Source organism: Dicentrarchus labrax, unplaced genomic scaffold, assembly GCF_905237075.1.
Source record: "Dicentrarchus labrax unplaced genomic scaffold, dlabrax2021, whole genome shotgun sequence".
Lineage (NCBI taxonomy): Eukaryota > Metazoa > Chordata > Actinopteri > Moronidae > Dicentrarchus > Dicentrarchus labrax.
This window is the reverse complement of record NW_026136710.1, coordinates 15,453,119-15,473,160: the sequence shown is the minus strand read 5'-3', so window position 1 is coordinate 15,473,160 and position 20,042 is coordinate 15,453,119. Positions and strand designations below refer to the sequence as shown.

The window sequence follows — 20,042 nt, the reverse complement described above, 5'->3', positions numbered from 1 at the left end:
CACATTATGAATAAGCAGCTGCAGTGCAATCAGATGCCCTCGAACCCAGTGCAACATGACATCCGGCCTTCTGAGAACCCAAACTCTGATTTAAGTTCAGTTTGACAGAGTGATATTATGTTCTGCCTCTGCAAAAGGATCGTATGGAAAACTAATAGCATATATTATCAGAGTTCACCAACACGGGTAGAAACAGTAATGGCTGGTCTCTCTCTGTCTCTCTCTCTTTAATGCACAAATTAAAAACTTGAATGTAATGAGAACATTGTAAAGCCTTTTTTGCCAGCCAATAAATACGACTCAAATTTTTCCTTCAATCTCCACCAGCTTCCGAAGAAAATAGCCTACTTTATAACTTACCTACCAAGTATTTGTGACAGTTAGCATACAGCTGATTCGTCTGTTTGGCTAAAGCATGCTAAGAAATGCAGACTAGGTGTAAATTCTCCATTATTTAGAGACTGAAAACCATGTTTTCACATTCATTTTGTTAACGTCAATCCACCATAGAACCGAAGAGACACGGCTCATCCAAAGTTATCCTTGTTACTATCTACTTTGACCAATACAGTAACCTAACCCTTTTTCAAGATCCCACGATTGGCGTCCTGCCTGTGGTTCCATTAATATTATATTTTTGGACTATTGTATTTCTCTCTCTTTTTCTATATACAGATCATAATTTGATTGGAAGTGGCAGGAGGTGTTGACTTGGCACTGGGGCTTAGTTTCCAAGCTTCATCAGCACTTTTATGTCTGTCCCGAGTGCATCTTTGCTTCCCAACATTAAATTACATGAAGGATACTGCAGAATATTTGTCTTCGATTATTTGTCTCAGTGGCACATAATATTTCCAGCAGGCTGAAACAATAGGCATTTCTGACCTCAAGACACAGAATGACTTGAATTATTAAATATAATAAAAGTATGTTATACTGACACCGGGCCATTTCCTTGCACAGAGCAGACTTTGATCTTTTGGTTTGCAGCCAGGCCCATGCTTGAAGAGACTTGCTAAGGATAATAACATCGTATTTATAAGTACACCTAACAGTTTCTTAGTAAAATGTAACACCTTTGAGATAAAATGCCAGGCTTCCACAGTCTTACTTGATACAGTGTAACATGTAGCATGTGAAAAACTATTTCTGTAAGTGATACTAGAGCAACTCCTAGAGGTGATGGACAGAAATAACACTTTATCAACTCCATTGCCTGTTAAAGATTTTAAATAGAGATTTTATGATGTTTTTTCAGCACGTTGTTCAAGATCTTTGGGGAGGCTATATGAACTTTAAATTATTTTAAGAGATAAACTTTTGTACACTCCTTTTATGCCTTTTACTGTTTCTGCTTTCATCAAGTTCTCTCAAGAGCTCATGTATTATTACATATATACAAAGAGTAGCTTGGAACAATAATGTTTTAAATCCTTAAAAAGGCATCTATTCCTTCTACAATTAAAAATGTCAAAATCTATGAATATGCAAAGTTTTCCTGCCTGGCACAAGATGCACTGGTGTCTTTAAGTTTATACATCACACTTTTATAAGTTGCATACTGGATTGACTTCCAAACTATTTGTGATGGCAGAAATCATACTCCTAATAATCATCATAGGCCTGCCCCTTAAAAATCAGATTTTCAGTAAATAGCAGATGAATGTAAAAACGTATTTCTAGTGTCAAACTGTGCACATACATCATTCTGCACAGTGAAACTCAAACATCCAACTGTAGGAACAAGAAGAAAACTTTATTTTTTAAAACTATATTAATGATCATTCTTAGTAGTAAGAGTAGTAGTAGAAGTAGCTGCATCTACATGTACACAGTAGAGAAAGCACATAGCCTACTGTAAGTGGATACTGTATACGACTGTTAAATCAGCTGTGTTTTGGCAACATGTTACCCATGGATCTCCCCCAACCTCAGAGTTTAAACTGAGCGAACCTGTATGAGCCAGACTGTCATTGTTATACACACAACAAATGCCCAAATATTTACTAAACATATGAAATCTTCACAGTGTAATGAGGTGCAGTTTCTCTCTCAGTGATGAAACTGTTCATCACAGAGTGAGACACCCCAGCCAACTCTGATCTTTACACTTTTGTTCCACAGATCTCAGTTTAAAAGTCATGTTGCTATTTTGGCCTAATATCTGACCTCTGCCCTTCCCAGCCACCACATGTCCCTCCAGCCCAGCAGTGGTCTGGTTCTATTGGCTGGGCTTGTATGTCCATCAGTGCATGCATGCCTCTCACAGGTGGAAAGTGAAGGAGGCCTGTCTGCTCTGCACTGGCGGCTATAAAAAGAGTGTGGTATGCTAGCTGCGGCTCACTGTTGGTCAGCCAGTGTGTGTGCACAACTTAGAAGGGCTGAGGGCACTGTGCTTGGTTTAAGGCAAACTCAGGAGACACACTGCAAGCATGGCTGCTGCACATCGTTTGGTTATCGTCCGCCACGGTGAGAGCGCCTGGAACCAAGAGAACCGCTTCTGTGGCTGGTTCGATGCTGACCTCAGTGAGAAGGGTGTGGAGGAGGCCAAGCGTGGAGCCCAGGCTATCAAGGATGCAGGCCTCAAGTTTGATGTGTGCTACACCTCCGTGCTGAAGCGCGCGATCAAGACCCTGTGGACCATCATGGAAGGCACAGACCAGATGTGGCTGCCTGTAATTCGTACCTGGCGCCTGAATGAGCGTCACTACGGAGGCCTCACTGGTCTCAACAAAGCCGAGACGGCTGAAAAGCACGGTGAGGAGCAGGTGAAGATCTGGCGCCGCTCCTTTGACATCCCACCTCCACCCATGGACAAGGACCACCCTTACAACAAAATCATCAGTGAGGTGAGTGCTCCAATGTTTGCTGAACAGTCTTGTCAGTGAGTTTAGTCACTTCTGTTTATTGTTGTGGGAGTAAACAACCTTCTACTGTTCCGGCTACCTCCAGTCCCGGCGCTACAAGAATCTGAAGCCCGGTGAGCTCCCCACATGTGAGTCACTGAAGGACACCATTGCCCGTGCCCTGCCTTTCTGGAATGATGTCATTGCCCCTGAAATCAAGGCGGGAAAGAACGTTATCATCGCTGCCCACGGCAACAGCCTCCGTGGCATTGTCAAGCACTTAGAGGGTGAGCATTGCAGTTTGTAAGTGGACAAAGCTTAAAAGAAAAGCAGATAAAGAAGAAAGTTCTGGAGTGAAAAGCAGAGTTGAATGTTGACTTTAAATAATACAACACCATAAAGTGGCAAATGGTAAATTAACCAAATATTTCAGTTTGAAAATAGTTTTCATTGCATTTGCATAGAAGGCGAAGGCTTAAATAATCATAGCCAGACACTTGTCTTTACAACACACACACACACACCCACACCCACACCCACACCCACACACACACACACACACAGTTGTGGATTACGGTGCATAAAAATAGCATGCAGGGACTCTCACACTAGAGCTCAGGGACAGGGTCATGAGCTTGGTTCCCATTACAGTCACGACCTTTATGTAGAAAGGTTGTACTTTTTCGAGGAGTTGCCAGACATAGATAAGGGAGTTATAGAGCCAGAGAGCCTCAAGGGCAATACTAAATGTCAGACAGGAGTGGTAGATGTCAGGAAGGATAAGAGAAAGAAGTAGATCAAATTTCTAAGATTATAAATTGCAAATTACTGTAAAATTGAAATAACCTAAAATGCAATCAGATATATAGAAAATCTGCCCTGCTGACTTCTTGTATTATGTAAGACCACTGTCCTTCCTGTCTGCCTAGCTGGGCCCCAGACAGCCTTTTACTGTATCAATTACATTCCCTCCGTCCTGTCTGCCTGTCTTCCCAGGTATGTCTGATGCAGCCATCATGGAGTTGAACCTGCCCACAGGAATCCCAATTGTGTATGAGCTGGACGCAAACCTGAAGCCCATTAAGCCCATGGCTTTCCTCGGCGATGAGGAAACAGTGAAGAAGGCCATGGCGGCCGTGGCTGCCCAGGGCAAAGCCAAGAAGTAAAAGCCTGACTCTGGAGGCTCCACAAGGAAGCAGAGAAAAGAGACTGTTCCCCCTTTGTCCTTTAGCCTTTCCCCTCCGATCCATATGTCCATCATTGTAGTCCATTCCAACTGGGGAAATGTTTAATGGTTCTTTTGGAGACGGGCCATTTTCAGCACATTAGCCCTGTTTGTTTAAATGGCAGACTGAGGGATGACCTGCCAATCAAAGCAGACATCCAGGCCCCTCATTCTACACCACTCAGCCCTTTTAAATTGTGGCAAAGCCCTGTATGCTGAGGGCCTCACCATCCTGGCACAACCAATAAAGAAACCATGTTTTTATGTAGGCCTGTGTCTGTTTAATTTCTCTCCTTTTTTTCTTTCTTTAAATTACATTACCATCCTTATCTATGACTTTTATTCCTCTTCAGTTTCCCATTTGGAAATAAGTGGTTTCAGCAAAGTGCAAAGGTGGTGTGAAATCTTATCCAGGAGGTAGAGAGGAAGGGGAGGAGGAGGAGGAGGGGAGAGAGAGGAACAGAGTCTGAGAGACAAGTCAGTGGGTTCATCTTGGCAGCATTCCCACGATGCAGGAAAGAGAGTTTTTGCCTGTCCTCCTCTACAGTCAGATCCCAGTGAGAAGCACACAGAGGAAGACTCGCTTCAGGCAGTTACCTATCAAGGAGCCTAAAGAGAAAACCTGAATAAATGAGTGGAGGATCATAACTAATACATATGCTTTTATGGGTGTTCTCCTTCAGGATGATATGCCTCCATCTACAGGACACAGGATCAATGAATGGCTTGATGAGTATGCAAAGTATGGATATCATATGATATGACCTTTACAGTCACCGGTTTTAACCCCAGCCCAGATGTTAGACTGATGATACAAAGCAGTCTCCTCCACCACCACCATCAAAACACTGAATGAGGAAGTATTTTTTGGAAACTAATCATCCCTCCAGTAGGGTTACAGATATCCCATGGCAAACTGAAGCTGTTCTATTGGCTTGTGGTGGCCAAACTGAGACACTCCATGTTGTTTTTTACCTTTAATTTTACCCTCATATGTATGTACATCACCATTTAGACCTTTTAGTGCAGCATTCCTTGTACTTACAAGGTTAAAAGGAGGATTGCTTTATTATTTTACAACACAGGGTTGTATAAATAGATGAAGGAAGGGACATAGGAACAGTTGTGCTTTGAGCTAAATGCTAAAGTCAGTATGCTAACACGGTATATTGCCAATGCTGTTTCATAGGTATGTTTGCCATCTAACTTTAGCATGTTAGCATTAACTATTAGTACTAAACACAAAGCACAGCTGAGGCTGATGGGAATGTCAATAATTTTGCATAGTCATAACCCAAATAGAACAAACTGACAGGATGATGGCAGCAGACACCCTGAGGCTAAAAACACTTTAATGAGTCAGTGTAATGTTTAATTTCATTATATATTTTCTTGTAAATAGCATAAAACATTTTACGAGTGGATACAGACATCTGGCTATTTTTTTGTACATCACACATAATGATTGATTCCAGTAGATAACAGCAACCCGTTCCCCCCTTTAAATCACCTTAACATAAAGCACCAGTAACACATTATTCACAGTGGCCACATTGGTTTATTTTAGGATTGGCATGGTCTTACTTTATACAAAGATATTACACACATATCTTTTTGAGTATTAGACAACATGATATTACATTACATTTCATTAGTAAAACCACAGTATCACAGAAAAAAACAAAACAAACAGAGTTCAGCAAGACTGCAAAGAGGAAGGCTAATGACCCCAGTTCAGAGTTTTAACTAATGTTGTCATGCCACCTACTGGCCAGTAATGGGAGGACCAGCTAACAGTGAGTGAATACATGATCAGACCAAACTAGAAGGTGTCTTGCATTCAAATTTGTTGCTTTTGTTGTACAGTTGTTGTGTTAAATTACTGTTTTAACCAGGTTTAATCCCAGAATTGGTAGTCTGTAAACACTGACAGACAACATAGTTAAAATAATGATTTGTTTGAGGTTGTATGCAGCACTTGTCCTTTTGACAGTCCACAGGTAAGCTGGAATTCAAGCCTTGTCCACAGCATATTGTCACTTTCACTTGACAGTTCATTATCATAGCAGTTCAAATTCACATTTAAGTAAAAAAAAAAAAACACAGCTTCCTCATTATCCTTTAGGGGTAAAAAGGCATTTGAGTAGGCAGACAGGCACTGTACCTTAAATAAGATGAAAAGTGTGTTCCATCAAGCACAGACTTTGATGTTGATCAGGATTTTTGGTGCAGTCAATGTTCAAACAGTTTCAGGAGCTCAGTCATGTTTTAAGTCTGAGGTGTTTTGATCAGTTTTAGCAGTGGTTTGCCTCTTGAAGGGCTTCAAGAAGTTCGGGAGAGATGCTATCTTGTAAGGGTTTTTCTTGTACGTGACTGCTTTATAGGTTTCGTCTTTGGACACCTCTATATACTCTGCAGCACTCATCACATTCTTTTCTATGTTGTTGATCAACTCCCCCTGATAGAAGAAAAAAACAAAACCAACACCAGCCAGGTTTTGGGTTCAATGACACAAGTACATTCCTTTATAACAGTGGTTATTAAACATTTCCAAATGAGGCATTTTACCTGAATCTCCAGCAACATGGCAGTGTCAGCAAATATCTCGTGCATCTCTTTGATGCTGGACTCGAGACAGATGATGTCCTGATGACGAGATTCAATCTCACTCAGAGCCTGGCTTGAAATCCGAGCATTAGAGTTGATCTGTGAAAGTAATTGTTTTTAGAAGCGTCATCGAAACATCTTTACATTACACTTTCACTGCATGTGCAAGTGATCAAGAGGAAAAATAGAACTACAGTAGGTATTACTAATGATAGCATAGTCATTTGTGTTGCCCAGAACTGAAGGAAATCTCACTAACATCAGATATGAAGATGGCAAGATCTTCACGGTGCAACATCTCCTCCAGCTCGTCATCTGTAGTCACTTTATCCACTGAAACAGAGACAAGCCTGACATTTTAAAGGTGATTGTACAGGGTGTACAGGTTAGCTTAACAGTCTGTCATATCAAAAAAACATCCCTTTAAACAGAAGTGCACAGGCTTAAATTACCTATCACAAAATAGACATTCACAATCTCATAAAACATTATCTATATAATATATTTTCACTGACACAAAATAACATTGTGTAGTGAGCTAACCGGAAGTGTGTCCTACAAAGGCACAAAGAACAAGATTGGGCATGCATTTCTGGATGTTAACCACAGGATGGCGCAATTACACCTCTCCTGTACTGCTGCGCCACTTTCTCCCAACCAAACTCAATTGAGTCCCCTCTAGGATTAAAGCACAACCTGTGCTTGTGTGTGTAATCTGAAGTCATTTAAGACAGATAATTAAAATGAAAAAAAAAAAAAAAAAGAGTTGGCAAGGTGTCCTTCCTTTCTAAAATACAATACTGATACTTGCATGATAAAATCTTGGTGTATGATAGGAAGTCCATTTACACAACACTGAGCAGAGTGGTAGGAGGAACAAGTGTTTATGTTTTGGTTCCATGTGTTTTTGGTTACTCACCTATCTCCAGTTGTCTCTGAATTTGTGCTTTGCATTTCTCTCTGAAGGAGATTTGCACCTTATGGTGGCCCCTCATGACTTCAGCAAACCACCGAGTCAGGTGAGAGTGCTGATCAAAGGCAGAATTTCAAATCAGATTATTGAACTCAAATGAAAAAGAATGAATTCAAATATCAATCTTGTACACAGATCACTGTCAGTGGTGATTTTGTGAGATACATAAAGACTAAGGCATATAGGATTATTTCCCCAGCGGATGTAATAAACTCAGAGTTGAGCATGCTGCTGGCTTTTCACTAGAAATACAATTACTGGCATACCTGGTTCTTCTGAATACGTTGGATTACTGAAGCACCTTTACAATTCTCATCCGCAGGAAAGTCCTTCTGCATTGCTGGAAGAACACATCAGACAAATCTAATATGAAAACAAGCACAGGACCAACTTAAAACTCCAATTAACACTCAGACACACTATTCACAGCTTACAGAAAGCTATAAAGTTTCTGTAACTTCTGTATCGTCATAAAATCTGGGTTTTATTAATCTGAGACAGTGTGTTCAGAGCCCAGTTCAGTAGCCTCTCTCCATTTGCAAGTCAAATCCTGTGTTATGAACTATGCAGTCCCAGAATTTGACGACGTGATGCACAGTTCCTCATCGTCTCAAACAATGATGGTCCACAGCCACACACATTTACAAACTCTTGTATGAACAACTACACTAGTTGTGTTGCGCCACAACTCCAGTATGAGACAAATCAATATCTACTGTACAAAAACACATTGTGCAAGGATTTAAAAATACTTATCTCCCCTCACATTTTAACTTGGCTCGGACCAAGTTGGCGTTCTTCTTGGTCTCATTGTTCAGCAGCTCCAGCTCACCCTTGTTTCCTGAGAACAACACAGGTTCACTTCACAGAGGGAACCATATCAGCATTCAATCTGTCATCAAGGTGAATATATGTATCATGTTCTAATTTATAGATTTAACTAGTTTAATATTATGATAATTGCAGCTTTGATATAGTCTATTATTTTACCTCAAGAGATCTCTGACCAGTCAATTTAGGTTCCATTTAGATCAAACCACATCAAAAAGATTTATCAATAACTCCGAGTGGATGGCATCTGCAACCACATATCGGGATCGTGAATGTAACATTGTTATTATCAGTGTGTAGGAGCATATTTATTCTACAGGTATGCAGGTTCTGTATCTACATACATGCATTGCCACATGCTCAAATCTTGTGTTAAAATTCAAATAATGTCCTAAAATGACCTAAGTATGATGTGATGGTACCTGTGGTGATGTGGTTTGTTTATTTCTAAGCATTAACCTACAGAAAACCTGTCTCTACAAGCATACACAGGTGTGTTTGTCAAAGGCTTTTGTTTGTCTTCTCAATGTTGTGTGCCCTGAAGGAGTAGAAAGATCTCTGCACAACAGTGAAGGTATCAAGTTTCTACTTTTCTATCAGCTCTGACTGATATGCACCAAGATGCTGGTGCTATATACATAGCCTACTCTTGTCTTGGTTTGGAGTGGAAATGATGGCGCCATGTCTCCTCTCCACCTCCTCTGCTTGACAGGAGATTGTTTCAATGAGGCCTCTCACCTCCCCCACCTACACACACACACACACACACACACACAGACAAACATTTACGTTAGGCTGCTAGATATGACAAGTCGTAAACTGACACAAGCTGTGTGTTTGTGTGTGTGTGTGTGTGTGTGGGTGTGTGTGTGAAGTTTACCGTTTTGAAAAAATCCTCCATGTTGACTGTGCTCCCTGCTGTAACTGTCATATCATCCCGCTGCTGCTAGGAAAGAACAAATGCTTAGAAAGTGGCCACCTGTTGCGCACTTAAACGTTGCTAGCACCCGCTACATTTAATATACACAATTCAAAAATAGCAACACGCTTTAATACGCCGCCAGATGCTACACTAGCAGGATGAATTAGCCATTTTTTTTCTGCTCACGCGACGTTAAGTTAACTCCCCAAAACAGTTGCTGATAAATACTTACAGCTGCCATGCTCCCCGAATTATTTCTACAACAGAGAAGAGAAGTAACACATCCTCGGTGTTCCTGTTACTTTCGTTATTGGCGGTGAGGGTCGAGCTTACCTGCAGTGTGTCCTCCAGTGGGCTGGGCTGAGCCTACCTGTACCATAAAGAGCGCGAGCACGCAGGCGCGTTACCGTCGGATTAGGAAACAAAGGAGCTATCCACCACCTGTGCGTTCAAGCGACAGGTACAACGGAAACATGTCTCTGTTTTATGAAGTGGAGCTGTTCAGTGGGTTTGAAAGCGCTGTTGTCGGCTTATATTATCAGCAAAATGTAGGTATACTCAAAGTATCCAAAGAAAAAGGATTCCTTGTGTAGAAAAATGGTTTTATATTTGATGTGCTTGAATGTCTATTTTGCATTTTACTGCTGCAGATGTTTGAGGTTGAGCTGCTTTATATAGGCTACTGCTGGGTGGTTACTGCACTGCGTCGTAAGATCACCATGTTTGTTGTGCTCTAAAAATTTAACTTTTCACGAGTTCAGAAAAGCAGCCCTGTTTTCAGTTTTATGGCAATGCATTTTCCAGCAAATCCTTCTGGCAAATCCTAGAGGGGTTTGAATAGTTTATTTAATGTAAGAAATAGAGTTCTCTCAAATCATTAAGGAACAATAAAGTCTTCCAGTTTATATATATTTTTTTTAAAGAAAATTTCAAATAAAACAATCATGGTTTCCACTGGACAGGAAGAGTATGAAAAATTCTAACCTGAAAATTAACTAGTAACAAAAAATACAGTATTTGCCACTGAGATATAGTGTAGAGTATAGTGTATGTATAAGGTATAAAGTTACATGAAAATGGTGTATTCCAGTGTACCTCAAAATTTGTATTTAAGTACAATACTTGAGTAAATGTACTTAATTACATTCCACCACTTTCTTAGATGTTAAAGTTACACCAAATGTTCTTGGTTTGGTAGATTCCGGCAACATTTGACTATGTTTTCAGGGTCTGTTATGCATGCTGGCTCGCTGTTATTGCTATGACACTTGAAAAGAATACACCAGGGGCCTCATGTACTAAGACTTGCGTGGATTTCCTACTAGAATGTGGCGTACAGTGAAAGAGTGAAAGCTCCGTACGCAAAAAAAAATTCAGATGTATCAAAACGTGCATACGCAGAATCCCACGCACATTGTCTTTGTACATCGCAATCAACGTGAAATTGAACGCACATGCAAGAGCACAACGCTCCATCCTGTCCCCTCCCTCAAATACACCGATTTGAATATGCTAATTAGTATAAATAGGCCTAGATAGTGCTGTCTTTAGGAAAATGGCAAAAGCCAGGAAAAAAAGAAATTTTACGGAGTGTGAGTTGGAGGTGCTGCTGACGGAGGTAGAGCCCCCCAAAAAAAAAAAATTTTGCGTGGCACAGGCAGTAAAGTTGGTAGGGTCGGAGAACCGCACTGCAGCGGAGTTGAAAAAGAAGTGGTCAGATATGAAGACCTATCTGCCCATCGCCAGAGTGTTCAGGCCACAGGTGGTGGAGTCCCTGTATTACGGTAGACTGATATACTGTACTGCTATATTGTGAAAGGGTTACGGTACATACAAGACGTGACGGACATTCTCACGTTAATTTCACTTTTAGTACATCCGAACGTGAACATGAAAAATGGCGTATACACGAATTTTGTGCGTACGCAACGTTAGTACATGAGGCCCCTGGACTTTTCCTTGAGGTTCACTCTTGTTCAGCGGACTGACTGACAACCATATTCAACACATTGTAATAAGTTAATCTCTTCAGTGTCTTAGTTTAAACAATAATCAACTCTCCCTTTCTTCCTACACCAGGATCTCTGCCAGCCCTTCTTCGAACTGTTTATATAATGGTAAACATCCAAGTCAGCGGTCCTACTCTGCTTTTGCCTGAACTGAACTGAACTGTAAATGCAAACTTCAGGCTGACTAGTGCAGTTTGCACAGGTGCAGCGTAACAGCACCTCAGCATCTTGTGACAAATGATGTATGCTTGTGGAAAAATCATCATATTATGAAGTACATGGACAGACTGACACACTGTAAATAAACCTGATGCACAGAGCTGTATATCACTCTATGAAGTTGGCTAACACTCACAATATAGTTTGTCTTGGTCTTTGCATAAATGGTGAGTTCTGGTAAAAAGGTCCTTAGATATAATTAGAATTGGTTGCAGTCTCACACAGATGCCAACTGCAGTTAAGGTTGAGATGTTTTTTTCAGGCCCAATTTAAAGTCATTACATTGCACTAAAATCTCACCTATGTTAACACATTCCATTGTGCAGTGTAAAACTGAAAGTAAGCAGCTTTGTTCTTTTATATGCTGACTGTCTCAAACCAACGTACATACACTTCTGCGTCACTGCACAGCCGACAGACCCTTTATCACGGCAGGGTGGACACAGCTGTGCCCAATAAAATAAACCTGATTCAGGTGTGCGAATTAGCAAGCCTTGATGACAATGGTGTTTTTTTTTGTGCTTTCCTTATAAATCATGGGCTTCTTAAATCAAACATTATTGTGATATTACAGTAACAAATGAGCCAGAACCACAAGGTATTTGTTTCTGATAATCACATCAGTTCAGTTTTGAAACGCACAGCTGGGGATGGACCTGTTTCTATGATCAACTTGCCTCATTGTCTGTGTAGAGCTGTGAGTGTGCACTGCCTGAGTCTTCCTCTGTCTCTTCACAAAGGTGAAAATGAGTCGGAAGGATCACTGCATCTGCATCATTTATCAGACAGAAAAATAAATAACAGATCCTCGAGAGTCCTACAGCATGGCCTTTTCACATGAGTGACACGGACAGCAAAAAGCTTCTGTCTCCAATCAAAAGTGCTGGTTTTCATAAATAATGCATCGAGTGAGTGCTTGTGGGTACTAAAGATCTTCTGGGTTTCTTGGTTCACGGTACAATACTAGGCTTTGGGTTTTCAAGAGACATTTTACAGACTGTATTTTATTTTGAATATGACCTGATTTTGTGTAAAGTTTAATTTTCAGAACAAAAGCCCCAAACTTTTTTTTACCTCAATGAATGCTGAATATGTTGAAACTCATATCTCAGAACCATCCTGAAGACAGATGCATCCTTATATCCATCAAGGTGTGGCAGGATGTTTGCTCACAAACTGACATTACTGTCAAACACCTGTTCAAAGTCAGTCCTTTATTTCCTTGTTACCATATCTGTAAAAATATAGGATTGGTCCAAAGTTGAACCAAATGTAAAGAAACTGGTGTGATTTCAATAAACAGCTAAAGTTGTAGCCAAGTTATATCATTTCTTTACAATTTGATTGAATTATGTTCATTTGCCCATTTTTAAAACCCAAATGAAATAATTTTATCAATACAACAACTCAGCAATGCACACATATATGTATAGACATAACATTAAATAGCGGTAAATCCCTGTTTTCTTTTTCAACACTTACTCAGCTGCAGCAATGCTTCTAGTTCGAATGTACTGTAGAAAATATGGAAATTCTGACCTTTAATTTTTATACACCAACCAACCTGTAAGTGAGAAATGTTATACCTCTCTAAGGGGGGGTCAAAGCACAACAGATTTCTGTCTTTTGGACACTTCAGTAGGTGAACACTTGGTACAAGTCTTTTCACAGGGCTTGAACACAGATTTAAAATGAAAAACAAGCTTGCACTCACAGCACCTCCAATGCCCTTCAGACCACAGTTTTAGACATGTATTATTTATTAAGCAGAGACCTGGAAACACATTTCTCTTCAGAGGCTTTGTAACCACTTTGGTATCTTGGATTTAATATATTTTTGATATGAATGAAATTTTTATTTCATTACTCCCTCCATTATTTGATGCCTTTCTTTCTTCCTACCACTAGAGGTAGCTTCAACATTAGAATCTGAAGATGGAAAGTGATACTCTTTGGGCCTTATAGTATGATAATCGATACCTGAATCAGCACTTCAGCATAATTCAATTTAGTTAGACTCAGGTTTTCTGAGATATCCACATTTAATAATGAATAACCAATATTTACTCGTCAACAGAAATATTATATGTGCAATTGCATTTTGTTTTACTTTTACTATATGTTTTCTGAGTCAGCAAATCAGAACATATAGGTTTTTTTTGTGCTGGTGATGCTGTAGCAACATAGTTTTTCTTTTACCCTTAATGACATAAATGTGTAAGAGGAACAAATAAACAGTCTCATAAGTGGGGTTTACATGGTTGGCCACTACACTGATTCCCCTACAGTCCCTGGACCAGCAACACACGCAGTGGCTCACATAGGTAATTCAGTTGTTTTTGGCTAGTGTCCTGTCCAGACAATAATGAGCTGCTAATTACTAATTAGCAGTCTGTCCAGTCCACACTAAAGCTAAAACAGATGTACGGGCCAGCTTTCTCTGCCAGCATTCTTGTTCCAGCTTCTACATCCAAGGCAAGGTGTTTTTACGGCATAACAGTGATGGAGCTTAAGATGTTGTAAGGTGCCATTGTAATGCATTGGTTGGTGGGACTCCTTACGCAGAGACAATCTCTAGCAGTGTCACTCTGAATTAGCTCAGTCAGCAGAGTGGTGTATACCATCCTGGAAAGTAGAGACAAGAGACTGAGATTCACTAAAAAAGGCAGATGAAGTTCTCAACAAGAAGGATGAAGAGAAAACCAAAAGCTTATTTAACAATAATTAACTAATAGATAAAGAGCTTTGCCTTTGCTCAGTTTGATAACTGAAGTATGAGTTTGATTTTGAACAAAAAACAAAATATTTTAACACCATGATGCCTCACAACACTTAAAATAATGGATACACTGAATGAACATTTTCATATGCAAAAACAATTGTATTTGCCACTTTGAATACTGTGATAGTGAAGGACACAAACAGCAATACATGGATTAAATATAATACATTACTTTATTGTAACCCCCTTTAGCATTTATATGCAGCTTATTACAATGATTGCAATATAAACACATTATAACATACATATAATGTAGTTATATGTAGATTTAAGGACATTGTTAGTGCTTATAAATGTAATAATCAACTATAACTCCTCCTTTATTACTCTTCCTAAAAGCATCTGTAAGTGATTTATGAACAATTAATTGATGCTTGATGGCATTATATATTGTATAATTACACTGCATTATAAATCATTAAAAATTTGTGCATATGAATGCTTTAAGTTTTGACAAATACATTAACCCTTTTAAAATGTCCTTACATTTGCTTACAAATATATAAGTTATTATAGAACCATTAAGTGTTTAGGAAGAAAACCTTTGGTTAGCTTAGGTTATACAGCTAAGGAAGTAAAAAATAAAGCCACCTCATGAAATAAAAGAAGAGAACAAGATACTTTTACACACAATAGCCAGCGGTGGCCCCAGAGGGAATCTACACATGGCAGTTTTGATGCCATGATCTACCGGTGGAGCAGCACAAGCCCACACTCTTTCTTGTTAACAGTTTTCAATGTAAATCAATAATGCATGCTTGTTGGCAGGCCCAGCAGTGCTTAGCAGTGATTTAGCTGACTGGCACACCCTAGGAGTAGGCAGGCAGCTGGGGAGCAATTCTGTTACATCGCTGATGATGAGTCCCCAGTGAAGCAGCAGTAGGACACCAGTGAGGCAAAGTCCAGCTGTAATATGTGTCAGGCTTCCTCTATAAAGTCTTGTCAAAGCGGAGATGACTGGAAATAATACATGGACACCTGGTATTAAAAAGTGTAACACTGGATTATTTACAGAATAATAAATGTGGAAGTCTCATCTGAAATGAGTAAAGTGAATAGGTGTTTGCAACATCATTCAAGCCTCATAAGGATTTGAATATTTTTATAGTTGGTCTACACTTAAAAAGACTGTCCTGTGGAGTTTCTTTCTGTCTGTTTAACACACACACACACACACACACACACACACACACACACACACACAAGCAAGCATACATAATTTAATATATCCACACCTCTGCTGCTCCTACTCCTGGCACCTCACACCTCCTGTCTCCTTTTTACTATTTTTAAATGAGAAATTTCATTAGCTATTAAAATGCCATCACAAGACATATGTGGTCATTTTGGCCATGGCAGGAGTTAACCGTGGAGTGAATGTAAGGCCTTTCACACGAACCACCTAATTAACCAGACAGACAGGGGTAGAGGTTTACGCTCAGTGCAATCCAGCTTAATTGCATTTTCACTTTCATGATTAAAAGCTGGATCTGATATAATCATGTAATGCTCAGTGGGGAAGTACAGCGCTAACACTGCTGGGGTGATTTGCATGTGGGCCAACCCAACAGCAAAACCTGCACCGAGGATTTACTGTAAATAGCATCGTCCATGCAGTGGTAAATATAATAAATCAGGGATGTCTGGAGTAGGCTATTCCAGAGCTGTTTGTGATTAGGTGGTATAATATATATTTGTGTTTTATCCACTTTATCTCTTGTCTACTTCTGCCTTAGCTATTGACTTCCTATATTTCCCAAAATGACCTCCAGCATCTCACAGCGAACATGCCCAGACAGGAGTGGCAGTTTCCAGTTGAGATAAAGCACATCATGCCTGTTAACACAACCTTTTACAGATGTAATGCATTATGGATGGAGACTTGGATATATGTTTCCTTTATGATGGATTTATCTCTGTGTGATCCTTAAATGTCAGCAAGCAAACAAGAAAAACAAGGAACAAGGCTTTACTGTTTGATCATGAAAAAGACGTATGACAAAGCGCAGAAAAATATGAAATAATATTTTTTTGCCTGATTATGCTCCAGAATATATGAATTAATCAGTATTCTTTACCAGACAATAAAATAATATCAAAACATAACTTAATGACAGACTTAATTAACATGCTATTCATGTTGCATTCAATCACTCCTGGTTTATTAACAGTGTTATCAGTCACAACATAGGAACTCATTAACAGACTATAAATTATTCTTTAATTCGTGAATTAATTGTTAATGAGTAATTAGCGGTAACAGTAGTAATTAATAACTTAAATAGTCATCCCACTGACTGTTTCATCTTGGCTTCGCCTTCTAGGAAATTTGAGAAATGCTTCTTGGGGTGAGTGTGAAAAGGAGGGAGGAAGATGCGTATCCTGAACAAATTTCTAGAGATAATTGCTTTAACCCGTCTACACTTACACATTTTGCACAGTAGATTCTTTAATTAGCCTGGCCGTGTTAAGTGTTTCTAGGCAGTATTCATTTAATAGAACCAATAGAGGGTAATTTTTTGCCTCCACATGCTTAGTTACCAGTATTGGGCAAATTGAAAAAAAAATTTATGAATTAGCCTCACATTACTCATTGAAAGGTTTCTTTTCACAGGAAAAAAAAAATTTTTATTTCCCCAAAAAAAACCCAAAATTTCATTGCTCCCCCCCCCCCCCCCCTTCTTCTCCCCCCCCCCTTTTTTTTTTTGGTGGGGCCCCTTTTTTCTCCCCCCCCCCCCTCTTTTTTCTCCCCTCTTCATTATTTTTTATTTCCTCTTTTTTTAAAAAAACCCCCCCTTTCTTTCCTTTCATTCCTTTTTTTTTTTTTTTTTTTTTGTTTTTTTTTTTTTTTTTTTTTTTTTTTTTTAATTAAAAAGTCTCTTGTGTTATCCCTGTGCGTGTCCCCTTGTCTAACCGTTTCTCTCCCGTGCCCCAGGGTCCCTTGTGCAGTTTGGCTTCCTGTGTCCGCTCTCCTGTGCCTCTGTGTCTCCGGTCTCTTCCGCCATCTCACCCACCCGTTCCTGCTGTGGCCGCCCCTCATCCCCCTGTGTGTGTGTGTGTGCGTGGAATAAAACCCCTTTAAACCTTCCATACTGTCTGGGTGTCTGCTCCTGGGTCCAGTCTAACACCAGCCCTGTCAGAACAATCTGGCCAGAGGACCCGCAAAAAAAAAAAAAAAAAAAAAAAAAAGAGCATCAGTTTTGTTGTTTAGCGGCAGAGAGTGGTTGATAAGCGTTGCAGACTGTTTTTATGCTGTGAGTTTAAACAACTATACGCTGCTAGCCTTGACAGCTAATCTCACTAGCATAGGCGACAACGTCTTCTAACGCGTAAGGCCACAAGCCTCCTTTCCATGCCTTACCCAGAGCCACCATCTGTAGATCCCCAGTTAGCAGCCCCATGCAAACCCCCAGCCAGGTACCCCCGAGCCCGTAGAAGAGCCTATGCATTGGTCACCCGCCTCACTCAGCAAACGCCAACGCCGGATGAGGTCCGGGTTATGATTTTGTGCCAGCACGGTCACCTTGGCTGCCTGCCCCAGCTGCCAAAGAAAGAAACAGAAGTGTTGCTCCTGTAGCCAAGTCCCCGCTTCCTCCTCTGCCCCTCTTAGTCGCTCAATTAAAAGCATCCCTTCACTGCAGTTAAATTCCATTCCCTCACAGCACTAGTGACTGGTGCCGAGGAGAGTTTCATTGACTCGCATTCGTGCTTCAGGCAAACATTCCACTATCAAACTCCTGACAACCAACCCGTTAACGCCTTAGACGGGAAACATTTAGCCAACATTACTCGGCAACCGTCCCCACACTTATCCTTCTGTAATACGAGGAGATTAGCTTACTGGTTATTTCATCACCAGCAAACACTAACTTGTTGCATTACGTTACCCCTGGCTACAAACTCCACAACCCCAATCCACTGGTCTACTGGCTCACTCATTGCTAGTGCCACTGTCATTCACATTGTTCCAGTCCGCTAGTGTAACACATCCACTGTTCCCAAACCTCCCAGCCCCCTGTCTATCTGCCGTCCCTGTAAATACCACAACCTAGGAGTTTTAGTAAAATCGTGCCGCTCATACCTCCTCTAGGCCATATGATTGCGCAATAGAGCTGCTCCCTGGTTCCACTCTGCCGTCTAGTCGCCTGTATAACCTTTCCAACCTGAGCCAAGCCATGAGAAATATATAGTGACTACTAGCGGCAGGGCTTATTCACCCCGCTCCGGTAGGGCAGGTTCTTTGTAACAAAGAAAGACCAGTCCCTCCGCCCCATTATTATCAGGGCTTAATGACATCACCATTAAAATAAGACCCCTCCTCTCATTGACCCGCATTTGAACCCCATAAGGCTAAAGTGTTCTCAAATTAGACCCCAACGATACCATCAGCAATCGAGAGGAGATGAGTGAAACTGCCTTTAACACCCCTTTAGGCCACTTCGAATATTTGGTGATGCCTTGATTACCAATGCGCCGCTGTGTTCCAGCCATGGTAATGATGTGCTGAGAGACATGCTGAACAGGTTCCTGGCTATTTAGATGACATACTCACTTTCGCAGTCCCAGGAGGAACATGTCAGCATGTCCGCAGGACCCAAGACTCCTGGAGAACAAGCTTTACGTAAAGCCGAGAAATGCAGTTCAATGTACATCCGTGTCTTTCTGGGGTTTTATTGAGCGGGGGCAGGTTAAGGCTGACCCAGCCAAATTCAGGCCGGGCTGATTGGCCAACCCACCACTGCAAACAGTTGCAGCGCTTCTGGGTTTGCTAACTTTACCGCCGCTTTATTAGGAATTATAGGAGAAAAAGTTGGGGCCATCCATGGCGAGAGACACAGAGCCTTTGTAGCCGCCTGTTCTGTCTGTGCCCGCGGAAATCCTCCCACCAGCTGCCAGCTGGACAATTACACCCTTGCCCGTTCCAAGTCGCCCCTGGTCCCATATCGCCCTGGACTTTGTTACTGGACTGCCTACCTCTGAAGGTAATGACACCATTCTCACTATTGTTGACCGTTTTTCTAAGTCTGTCCATTTCGTGCCTCTGCCCAAGCTCCCTCGTCCCTAGAGACTGCCAAACTCCTGGTCACCCATGTGTTCCGCCTACATGGAATCCCTCAAGACCTAGTTTCAGACCGTGGTCCACAATTCGCCTCCCAGGTTTGGCGAGCCTTCTGCCAGGCCTTGGGCGCTTCTGTCAGTCTATCCTCAGGTTACCACCCACAATCCAACGGCCAGACAGAACGGGCTAACCAGCAACTGGAGGCTGCCTTGCGCTGCGTCGCCGCCCGACATCCGGTCTCCTGGTGCACATTTCTTCCGTGGATCGAATATGCTCACAACTCCCTCACCTGCGCTGCCACAGGTATGTCCCCATTCATGGCAGCTTATGGTTTTCAACCTCCATTGTTCCCATCTCAGAAGGGAGGTGGCGGTCCCGTCAGTACAGGACCACCTGCGCCGCTGTCGCCGGATTTGGACTGAGGCTCGTGCAGCCCTGCTACGGACAGCGGCTAGAAACCAACGCCTGGCGGACCGCCACCGACTCCCTGCCCCCGATTACACACCTGGTCAGAAGGTATGGCTGTCTTCTCGAGACCTGCCATTGCAGGTAGAGTCTCGAAAGCTGGC

General features: G+C 41.3%; 2 protein-coding genes and 2 long non-coding RNA genes across 7 annotated transcripts; 3 read left to right on the top strand and 1 right to left on the bottom strand.

Moving 5' to 3' along the window:
- Positions 1–2,333: 2,333 nt before the first annotated feature.
- pgam2 (phosphoglycerate mutase 2 (muscle)) lies at positions 2,334–4,339 on the top strand. The gene is made up of 3 exons (XM_051412930.1): positions 2,334–2,849; positions 2,953–3,133; positions 3,843–4,339. The coding sequence occupies exons 1-3, from the start codon at positions 2,433–2,435 to the stop codon at positions 4,010–4,012; spliced, it is 768 nt and encodes a 255-aa protein (XP_051268890.1). The 5' UTR covers positions 2,334–2,432; the 3' UTR covers positions 4,013–4,339.
- A 1,067-nt stretch (positions 4,340–5,406) lies between these two features.
- LOC127370666 (syntaxin-2-like) lies at positions 5,407–9,793 on the bottom strand. 4 transcript variants are annotated; one of them, XM_051412926.1, is made up of 9 exons: positions 9,738–9,793; positions 9,363–9,425; positions 9,130–9,229; positions 8,418–8,492; positions 7,918–7,991; positions 7,598–7,706; positions 6,938–7,011; positions 6,640–6,777; positions 5,407–6,529 (listed from the first exon to the last, which is right to left on the bottom strand). In XM_051412926.1, exons 2-9 carry the CDS (start codon positions 9,411–9,413, stop codon positions 6,329–6,331), a joined length of 822 nt encoding a protein of 273 aa, XP_051268886.1. In that variant the 5' UTR covers positions 9,414–9,425; positions 9,738–9,793; the 3' UTR covers positions 5,407–6,328. The 4 variants fall into 4 exon arrangements, with proteins under 4 accessions (XP_051268886.1, XP_051268887.1, XP_051268885.1 ...); XM_051412927.1 differs by having other exon boundaries at positions 9,363–9,428; positions 9,738–9,753; XM_051412925.1 differs by having other exon boundaries at positions 9,637–9,744.
- A 22-nt stretch (positions 9,794–9,815) lies between these two features.
- Positions 9,816–12,946, top strand: LOC127370671 (uncharacterized). Its single transcript, XR_007886265.1, has 2 exons — positions 9,816–9,952; positions 11,484–12,946. It is a non-coding gene; the product is annotated as an uncharacterized LOC127370671 (long non-coding RNA).
- A 6,397-nt stretch (positions 12,947–19,343) lies between these two features.
- On the top strand, positions 19,344–19,655 carry LOC127370673 (uncharacterized). The gene is made up of 2 exons (XR_007886267.1): positions 19,344–19,396; positions 19,572–19,655. It is a non-coding gene; the product is annotated as an uncharacterized LOC127370673 (long non-coding RNA).
- Positions 19,656–20,042: the final 387 nt, after the last annotated feature.